This window comes from Bubalus bubalis, chromosome 6, assembly GCF_019923935.1.
Source record: "Bubalus bubalis isolate 160015118507 breed Murrah chromosome 6, NDDB_SH_1, whole genome shotgun sequence".
Classification (NCBI taxonomy): Eukaryota; Metazoa; Chordata; class Mammalia; order Artiodactyla; family Bovidae; genus Bubalus; species Bubalus bubalis.
In genome coordinates, this window is record NC_059162.1 from 102,504,548 (window position 1) to 102,514,147 (window position 9,600).

Genomic DNA, 9,600 nt, shown 5'->3' on the forward strand with positions numbered 1-9,600 from the left:
CACCCATTCTGTCCAGAATCCTGACCCCTCTCCAGAGACCTGGGGGTACAGGGCTCTGTGCTCAGAGGTGTCCCACTCAGCTCGCATTTAGTGGCTTCCTCCACCCTCTTCCACCAGCTTTCCATCTTCTAAGCACTGGCTTCAGTTTTCTTGGTTTCTAATGTTTCTCATTTATCTTTTAAAAAATCAATTTGTTGTCTTTTATCTGGGTCTAGAAGGCAGAGGAGATATTGTATACATTTAGTTTGCCATCTTTAACTGGAATTCTCTCCCTGGTTTATAAGATTAAGGATGTAGACTGGTGCACTTGGGCAGAAGGGAGAAATGTGAGACTCTGGACACAGAAATAGTCAGATCAAGGCTTTAAAGTGTCTTTATTTACCCGGGCAGCACACACTTTGGGCATTAATGACAAGGATTGCCAGGGCTGAGGGATTACTACTTGTGGCGATCGTCTTCTCCCAAGCTCCACATTTTAGCCTTGTACAGAGTGATGTCTTTGTAGACCCTGAAGTGGTTCAGCCTGTGGTCGTCACGTTGCGGGTTGACCTAGAGAGGAGCAGGCAGATGTCAGAAAGAAGCCTGTGGGGAAGGGGGAAGACCTTGTCTTGTAGGGACCTGGACTTGACTCAGGTCCCAGTCTCCTGATGTGTGGCCCCTGGTGCTTTTTCTTGCTAAACCCTGTTTGTGAAATGAAGATGACATAATCAGAATTAAAAGACAAGTGCGACAGGAAGTTCTTCAAGTCTATTCAAAATCCTGTGTTTCTTTCTTAGGAACAGAAGTCCTATATCATTTAGGGAGATCATACTTTGCCAACAAAGGTCCATCTAATCAAGGCTATGGTTTTTCCAGTGGTCATATATGGATGTAAGAGTTGTACTATAAAGAAAGCTGAGCACCGAAGAATTGATGCTTTTGAACTGTGGTGTTGGAGAAGACTCTTGAGAGTCCCTTGGACTGCAAGGCGATCCAACAAGTCCATCCTAAAGGAAATCAGTCCTGGGTGTTCATTGGAAGGACTGATGTTGAAGCTGAAACTCCAATACTTTGGCCACCTTATGTGAAGAGCTGACTTATTTGAAAAGACCCTGATGCTGGGAAAGGTTGAGGGCAGGAGGAGAAGGGAACGACAGAGGATGAGATGGTTGGATGGCATCACTGACTTGATGGACATGGGTTTGAGTGAACTCCGGGAGTTGGTGATGGACAGGGAGGCCTGGTGTGCTGCGGTTCATGAGGTCGCAAAGATTCGGACACGACTGAGCGACTGAACTGAACTGATGCTAAAGACTGCATTTCCCAGGCTCCTTGCACTTAGTGGTGTTTTTCCAATCAATGACACAAATATGTTACTAGCATTCACATTTTCCAGAGCAGGGGACAGAATTTAGAGATGTAGGTGACATGCCCGAGACCACTCTACTAGCAGCTGGGAGAGCAAACTCAGGCTATCTGTCATCAGCAAGCTTTGTTTAATCCACACTTAGCAGTATTCACTTGGTACCAGGCACTGCGTTCTAAGCACTGTCTCGTCTAATCCTTGGAACAATTTTATGTGAAACATGCTGGATTATCTCCATTGTACTAGGAGGAAGCTTAGTCAAAAGAACTTAGTCACTTCCCAGGGTCACACAGCTAGTACGTGGTAGCCAGAAAAGTCCAGGCAGCTGGCTCCATACTCTGTTTCTTTAACCACTGCTGGATTACCCCTGACCTTCCAAGTAAAGGAGACCCACTTACCAAAGGCTCAGAATCCCATCCAATCTCTTGACCTTCAGTCTGTGTCTCTGGGTATTTCTTTCTTGGTCCCTGGGCAGCGTGGTGGATAAGATTTAGAAACCTGGCTGGGAGATGAGGCAGGGGTTACAAAGGAGTCATGTTTGGGGACCAACAAGAGATGCTGTGCCCTTGACTCTGGCACATCCTCCTGACAGGCAGAGCACCAGCCTCCGAGGCTTGCCTAGACATCAAGACACAGACATCTGGTTCTTCCACACATCTCTCAACAAACATCTGTTGAGAACAAACTCTGTGCCAGGCACTGTTTGGGCCCTGCAGGCAGAGCAGAGTGAGATAGACATGGTTCCTGGTCTCCTGGTAATGTAGACTGGGTGAGGGGTCAGGGGACACAATATACAAGTATAAAATCAAACCCGACATGTACTCACTGCTGTATTTAAAGTGGGTAACCAACAAGGACCTACTATATAGCACAGGGAACTCTGCTCAATGTCAGGCGAGAGCCTGGGTGGGAGGGGAGTTTGGGGGATAATGGATACATGTATATGTGTGGCTGAGTTGCTCTGCTGTGCACCTGAAATACCACATTATTAATTGGTTATGCTCCAAAATAAGATGGAAAGTTAGAAATAAAAAGAAAAACAAACCGCATAGAGGCAGGCAGTGATGGACACTGTGAAGACGGGAGTAGGCCGGGGCCAGGGGGAGGCAGGGCTGGCTACTTAGGATGATGAGGGGAGGCCTCTCTGGATGCCTTGCCGGTGCTAGCCCTGAGAGAGGCAGAGGAGGAACACGTCACAGGCAGCAAGAACAAAGGCCCTGGGGCATGAGCAAGTTTGGGCAAGGCCCTGGGGCATGAGCAAGGTTGGGCAATGAAGCTGCAGAAGAGACAGAGAGGAGCCGGAATATAAGAAGTGAGGTCAGATCCTTCTGGATTGAAATCAGCATGGCTGTCAACACCAGGTATGTTTCTAACTGTACACCTTAAGGACTTAAGTAGATTTCATTTTCAATCTACCCCATCCAGTCTCAGTTTGAGGGAGGTAGTCTGACAAGGGGAAGAAGCTGGCTTGTAGTCAGACATTCATGGCCCTTCTACTACTAGCTTGACAGGTGGTTTAACTTCTCTGGACCTCACTTTGCTCATCTGTAAAGTGGGAGGAAGATATCTACCTCAGCAAGATGTTTAAGAATGGAATTAAAAAATAAAGGACTGGGCACTGGGCCGATCTTATCCTGAATACAAGGCGGCTTGTAATGAAGTCCTTACCATCTGTTTTTTTCCTTATTGCTACAAGTCCCCAGCTGCTACCCTTTGCTCCAGCCAGGCTGGTGTCTCCACTACAGATGGAAATCTCACTTCCTTGTTCTCTATCAGTCTATTTACTTGTCTGTCTCCACGATGCTTTGAAATCCTCACTCTTCCTGCCCACCCCCACTTCCCACCCTCTCTCCTACAAAAATCACACATCCTTCCTCCATCAAACTCCACCCTAAGAAGGTAGAGGGGAAGGAGAAAAGCTTGTCAGAAGAGTTAGGCTTCCTATCAAGTATATTCTTCCCTCATTCTTAAATGTGGCCCCACTTACCCGTATTATCACAGCCATGCCAAATACTCCCAGTTCTTGGCCATGCTGGTGTCTCATTTCTGTGCTTTCCCGTGTAACCAGAATGTTCTTCCGCATTCTTCTACATCTAACATACTCCACCTCACCTTCTCCGGGAGGACTTTCCAGAACTTCACTGTCTGAGGTGGGCACCTATTTCCTATGCTGCTGCCATCCCAATCTAGCTCTCTGTTTACCTGGGTATTTACATGTCTGTCTCTTTGCCTATGGTATGACATTCCCAGCCCCATTCTAGTGACTATCACCAGGTAATAATGAAAATAATATTAATAACATGTCCCGATCACTATGTACCAGATACTTTTTTTTTTAACGTAATACTGTTTATTTAACTTCAAAAACATTTCAGCATTCTAAACATACAAAAAAAAAAACCAACACAAAAAACAGAACATTGCAGATCGTGTTTAGTATAGAAGGTTCTTGAACTTTCACTGGTGCTGTGGCTCTTAGCTTTGCTGACAATGAAGAGTTCTACGGTTTGTTTAAAAAACAAACAAACAAACAGTTTAAAACTAATGCACTTCAACTAAAAAGGATCCAAAACACTTCTCATGCCAGCTGACCCCCACCCCCTTTTCCACAGCTAAGAATGGCAGCAGGATGCTATGTCACTATATACAAAAACAAGCCAACCTGAAGCTAAACGGATGCCCACTGCTGTGTTCACAGGTCCAGCCCCACAGTGCACGCCCTGAGCTACGGCCCCTCCGGAAGGCATCGCCCCCACAGCCTTGACACCAAGCAAGGAGCGTCAAGAGTGTGCCTCGGTTGCTTTGTTCTTTTTACAAACTATAGACATGTACAGTTGAAAACTCGGGATTTCTGGCCAATGACCATAGAATTAACACACCGCCTTACAGATTAAAAAAAAAAAAGTGCCAGAAACATCTTTAAGCCTTGTCACACCAACAGCAAAATGCACAGAGTGAGGAGAACATGAGAGCCTTTTCGTTTTAAAAATGTTTGGAAATATGTACAGCTTTGATACAGTTTCCAGGTGCTCCAGACACCCACAGCCACTTCCTGTAAACCACTGGCAATTACTAGAGCACTTGGAGAGACTGCAATATGATCATGATCCAGTCGGGTAGTTAAACCTAACGAGGGCATCAGACACGTCTTGGATGAGAGGTGTGTCAATCACAGCGCTCCCTGCTCTAAGGTATTCACAAGGAGACAGATCAACAGCTTTTAAAATGTATCCTCCTCCTCCTCCCCTTCTTCCTTCTCCTCCTCTTTGTCTTCCTCTTCCACTTTTTTCCCGGCAACTTTATCAGGACCTTTGGCGCCATCAACTTCCATTTAGACCTAGTCTGCGACATCCTTCTCATACTTCTCCTCCAGCTTTGCTGCTGCTTCTCCCTGTCACTTAAGTTATTCCACATCTCGCCTAGCTTCCTTGCCACGTCTCCAATAGAGATGCCAGGGTTTATAGACTTGATCTTGGGGCGGAATTCAGAGCAGAATAGGAAAAATCCAGATGGTGGTCTCTTGGAGGCATTAGGGTCCCTCTTCTTCTTGCTTCCTTTAGCTGGTCCGTAATCCTTCCTTTACTGATCACAGCGCACTTTATCTGCCTCTGCCATTTCATTGAATTTAGGCTTCTCTTTCCCAGACACAGTCTTCCACCTCTCAGAGCATTTCTTGGAAAATACAGCAAATTTGACAGGGACCTCTGGGTTTTTCTTATGTTCCTCTCTGCACGTCTGCACAAAGAAGGCATAAGCAGTCATCTTGCCCTTTGATTTCTTGGGATCACCTTTAGCCATCTTGACTGTATTGTTAGCTAGTCTGGGCAGTGTGGGACCCTAGATACTGTTTTAAACACTTGCATTATATTGTTTAATTCTCACAACATCTCTAAGAAATAGGTTCAGAAATGTTAAAACAAACAAACAAACAAAAAAAAAAAACGTGCCCAAAGTCACACAGTTAATGAATGGCAGAACCAGGATTTGAACTCAGTTAGTAGAACTCCAGAACCTGTGCTTGTTATCAGCTAAGTATTGGATGGATGAACAAATGCAATGTCAGGGCCATGAGGAGCATGTTTTTTGGCTTGACAGTTAATAAACTGGCAGTTTTGAAAATGTTGGTTTCTCGTGAGTTTTGTCAGTATGAGTTCAGCTTTCTGATGATCAAACAGAGGACTGAGGCCTGGCCTAAGGAACCACTACCCTGAGAGTCTCCCAGCCAGCTGCCTCTGTCTCTGTCTCAACGTCATTCTCAAATCCTGGACTTACCGTCTGCAGGTTCTTCCAGGTTATCATGCCAAGACATGGGCTTTCTGGCGATTGTGTGAACTAGAGAAAAACAGCATCATAGGTTTAAGTTAAAAAAGTTTCTCCCTGGCCTTTCTAAGACCCTCTCTATGCTGGGTACCCATTTAGCATTTTTTGAGTGTCTGTCCAATGTCAGATATTACGCTGGGCACTAGGGCATAGGATCTTCAAGGACCTCACAATCTGAGAGGCACTGTCCTAATGATGGCCACCAGCTATGTGTGGAGACTTGAATTTGAGTAATTTAAATTTAATACAATTAAAAATCAGTCCCACAGCTGCATTTCAAGTGTTCAACAGCCACATATGGCTACTGGCTGCCATTCAGGTCAGCACAGACAGAGAACATTTCCATTATCTCGGAATGGTCTCTTGGACAGACTGACCTATGGAGCTGCAGATGTATCAGGCAGCCAGAGATAGTGATATATACCCAGGAGGCCATGTGGTACCAGGTAGAGGATCCATAGACATCTATTCAGCTCATAATTACTGATGCAGTGGAGGTAGGGCTGTGAACAAGACAGAGAAGGTCCCTGTTCTCCCTGAGCTTTCACTCTACTTATGATGATGCTCAATAAACAGATGTATAATATCAGGTAAATATAAGTAAGATGCACAACCACATAGAGCACATTATATGGATAAACCCATGTTGATGGTGGGGCACAGTGTGTGTGATGTGTCTCTAAAGACAGACAGAAGAGCAGAGTCCTGAATAAACTTGCTGTGTGAGATACATGGGGAAGATCCAAGAGTGAGCTTGGTGAGTTAGAGAAATATCAAGAAGCAGAGTAATTCTGGTGGAGGGAGCTAGGTGGAATGGAGTAGTAAGTGAGCAGAGGCCAGAAGGAACCAGTGGTCTCCACGTGTTTTATCCCTATCTCCTACCAGTAAAAAAAAAACAAAAACTTCCACATGTGTATATTGATATAGTCTCTATGCACTATTGTCATATATTAACAAAGCATCATTTCTTTCTTTATACATAAGTATAATGATAGGTACAAATTCTAATATTTCCTCACTTAATCCCAATGGATCATATTAATCATGTGCCTGATGATTGTGAGCTGAGAGACCAAGCACCTTTCCTAGGAAGCCTGGACACTGCTGGAAGGGATTATGAAAATTGTTGAAATGGGCCAAGCTTAAACAGAATTGGATGTTAAGTGGTTTTCTTGAAATTAGTAGTTGGAGGATCCAGAGGAAAACCAGGTTATCATAAGCAAAATGAAGATACACATTTTCTGTATTCTCATCCCCCACCCCCAACCCCCAAAGGTAAGTATGTGAGGAGGTGGTTATGCTTAAATAAATGACTGTCCTAATTATTTCACTGTATAAATGTATATTTAAATGTCACATGGTATGCATTGGAGGAGGAAATGGCAACCCACCCCAATATTCTTGCCTGGAGAATCCCAGGGATGGGGGAGCCTGGTGGGCTGCCTTCTACGGGGTTGCACAGAGTCGGACACGACTGAAGCAACTTAGCAGCAGCAGCAGCATACCTTAACTATATGCAAATCTTATTTTAAAATAATGACAATCCATTTCTTCTACACAGCTGGGCTGCAGTGGACTACAGTTAATCAGGTCCAGGACTAGGGGGTCTTTTCCAATGGGAAAAGACCCTGATGCTAGGAAAGATTGAAGGCAGGAGGAGAAGGGGATGACAGAGGATAAGATTGTTGGATGGCATCCCTGACTCCACGGACATGAGTTTGAGCAAGCTCCAGGAGTTGGTGAAGGACAAGGAAGCCTGGTGTTGCAAAGAGTCGGACATGACTGAGTTACAAACGACAAGGGCTGGAGGAGAATTTAGAAAGAAGAGAAAGTGAAGAGATGGGGGAATAGCATGGTTATTTAGGAATTCCACGCATTCAGATATGGTGGGACAGAAAAGAGCCTGTGGATGCTGCAGACTAGACACTAAAATGTTTATTAAAGGAACAGGGTGCGGGTAAAGGGGAGTTGGGATAAAGCTGAGTGGGCAGTAGAACCACATCCACAGGGGCCTTACGTTCTGATCAGGGTAAACCTCAGCTCAGAAGCTGTGGGGCCTCTGAGATAGCTCTCGCCAGCCATGGTATAGGGGAGGGTTGGAGGGTTGGGCCTGGAGGGAGAAAGAGAGTTAGGAGAGCATCAGGTCAATGCAGGCAGGACTAAGGAGAGCCCTGCTGAGCTTCGAGGCCAGATGGAGAGAGGGCGGAGCTAAGTGAGGATTGGCAGTCTTGCGCGATGGCGTCTCCCATTGAGGCAGGAACGTGGGAACCGTCCTGTGAGAGAAACGCTAAGGAAAGAAACAGTATGGTGCCTACTGAGCTGTGTGCAGTGAGAGAGAGAGACTGAGGATGACTCCCAGACTTCTAACTAGGGAGAGAGAATGGCTGTGGTGCCTTGTGCTTAAAACAAGATCTTCCGGAGTAGCCACAGGTGGGAGAGGGGTGCGGGATGAATCAGGGAAAGGGAGCTGGGAGGTGGTTGTGGACGTGGGTCTGGGTCTCCATTTGAGACTCAGTGGCCTTTAGAGGGAGCTGATGTTACAGGACCAGATGAAACTGGCCCAGGAATGTGCAAAGGGAGAAGAGTTGGGGTGGGGCCATTTAATTAGGGGGCATTTAATTAATTGGGCCTTGAGTCTGTGCCCCTTAAATTTTCTGAAGGTCTTCAGACAATATAAGAAGATGGAAAGAAATCCTTTAACTTATCAACAACAAACCAAAACACACGCAAAACAAAACACAAAACCCTGCAAAATATTTCAAAAGCAAATTTATAAAGAACCTTTCAAATTCGTTACAATAAAATATTTAATCAGGATGTGGATGCATTTTAATACATCTGTTTGATGTGATGGGGAATGAGACCCCCTCCCCAACCCCAAAGTCCTAGTTCTGAAACGTTGAGAATAGGGGCGAGGTCAGAGGAGGCGTCTCCTACTGGGCTCCACCCCGCACACCCTGCCCCGCACACCTGCCGGCTCCTTCCCGCGGGGCGCCCTCTTTCCCTTCCTCCGTCCCGTAGCGCCCCTCACCCTTGCGGAGTGGATTCACGTGATACTGCGTGTAGAGTTTCTGGGTTCGTAGCTCTTTGAGGTACAGTTCCCGCAGGATCTGGTTCTGGTGGACCTCATCTGCGATTGCTTTCTCCTTCTGGTGTCCAGCCATGGCCTTGGCTCTGCTGTGTCCGGTCAGTACAGCGCCCCCTCATCTGGCCAGACGCTCACCAGGTGCTAGGCCAAAGGCAACATGTTTCCAGGCAACAGAGTCCCAAGCCGTCTCTAGGCAACTGGTCCTAGCTCACCCGCCTCCCTTAGACCTCGCTCCTGCTCGCCCATCCCCCACCCCCAAATCTTAGAACTCCCTCTTTAGGCGCTCAACCCACCTCCCCCAGCTTCTCAGGACATATCTAGCCTGGTTACAGAACCGCTGCCCGACACTTCCAAAAAACAGACTCGCCATGAAGTGACCAGTCAATTCTAGAGGAAATCAGTCCTGAATATTCATTGGAAGGACTGATTCTGAAGCTGAAACTCCAGTCCTTTGGCCACCTGATGCCAGGGAAAAACCCTGATGCTGGGAAAGATTGAAGGCAGGAGGAGAAGGGGATGACAGAGGATGAGATGACTGGATGACATCACCGACTCAATAGACTTGAGTATGAGGAAGCTCCGGGAGTTGACGATGGACAAGGAAGCCTGGCTGCTGCAGTCCATGGGGTTGCAAACAGTTGAACACAAAGAGCGACTGAACTGAATGATAAAGTGACAGACCCAAGATGTAATGGGCTTAGGATTCAGCCTCACCTTGACTAGTCATTTCCCAAAAAATATTTTGGAAGGAGTAAGAAACCTCTCTACGTTAAAGCACATGTCCAAAATTGAGACCCTCTATGTTTATCTCTGCATATAAGTTAAATAAGCAGGGTGACAATATACA

At 46.1% G+C, this 9,600-nt stretch overlaps 1 protein-coding gene and 1 pseudogene across 2 annotated transcripts; both read right to left on the bottom strand.

Moving 5' to 3' along the window:
- Positions 1-342: 342 nt before the first annotated feature.
- FAM183A (family with sequence similarity 183 member A) lies at positions 343-8,921 on the bottom strand. 2 transcript variants are annotated; one of them, XM_006068302.4, is made up of 4 exons: positions 8,697-8,921; positions 5,618-5,677; positions 1,744-1,847; positions 343-549 (listed from the first exon to the last, which is right to left on the bottom strand). In XM_006068302.4, the coding sequence occupies exons 1-4, from the start codon at positions 8,827-8,829 to the stop codon at positions 439-441; spliced, it is 408 nt and encodes a 135-aa protein (XP_006068364.3). In that variant the 5' UTR covers positions 8,830-8,921; the 3' UTR covers positions 343-438. The 2 variants fall into 2 exon arrangements, with proteins under 2 accessions (XP_006068364.3, XP_006068365.1); XM_006068303.4 differs by having other exon boundaries at positions 548-681.
- On the bottom strand, positions 3,706-5,564 carry LOC102416277 (annotated as a pseudogene).
- Positions 8,922-9,600: the final 679 nt, after the last annotated feature.

Excerpts from the sequence above, each read along its gene's own strand:
- FAM183A (XM_006068302.4), bottom strand. The coding sequence starts at position 8,829 with ATGGCTGGACACCAGAAGGAGAAAGCAATCGCAGATGAGGTCCACCAG. Across the intron at positions 1,848-5,617 it reads CCTGGAAGAACCTGCAGACG|CCAGGTTTCTAAATCTTATC; the intron begins GTAAGTCCAGGA and ends CTCATCTCCCAG. Across the intron at positions 550-1,743 it reads GATGGGATTCTGAGCCTTTG|GTCAACCCGCAACGTGACGA; the intron begins GTAAGTGGGTCT and ends GCTCCTCTCTAG.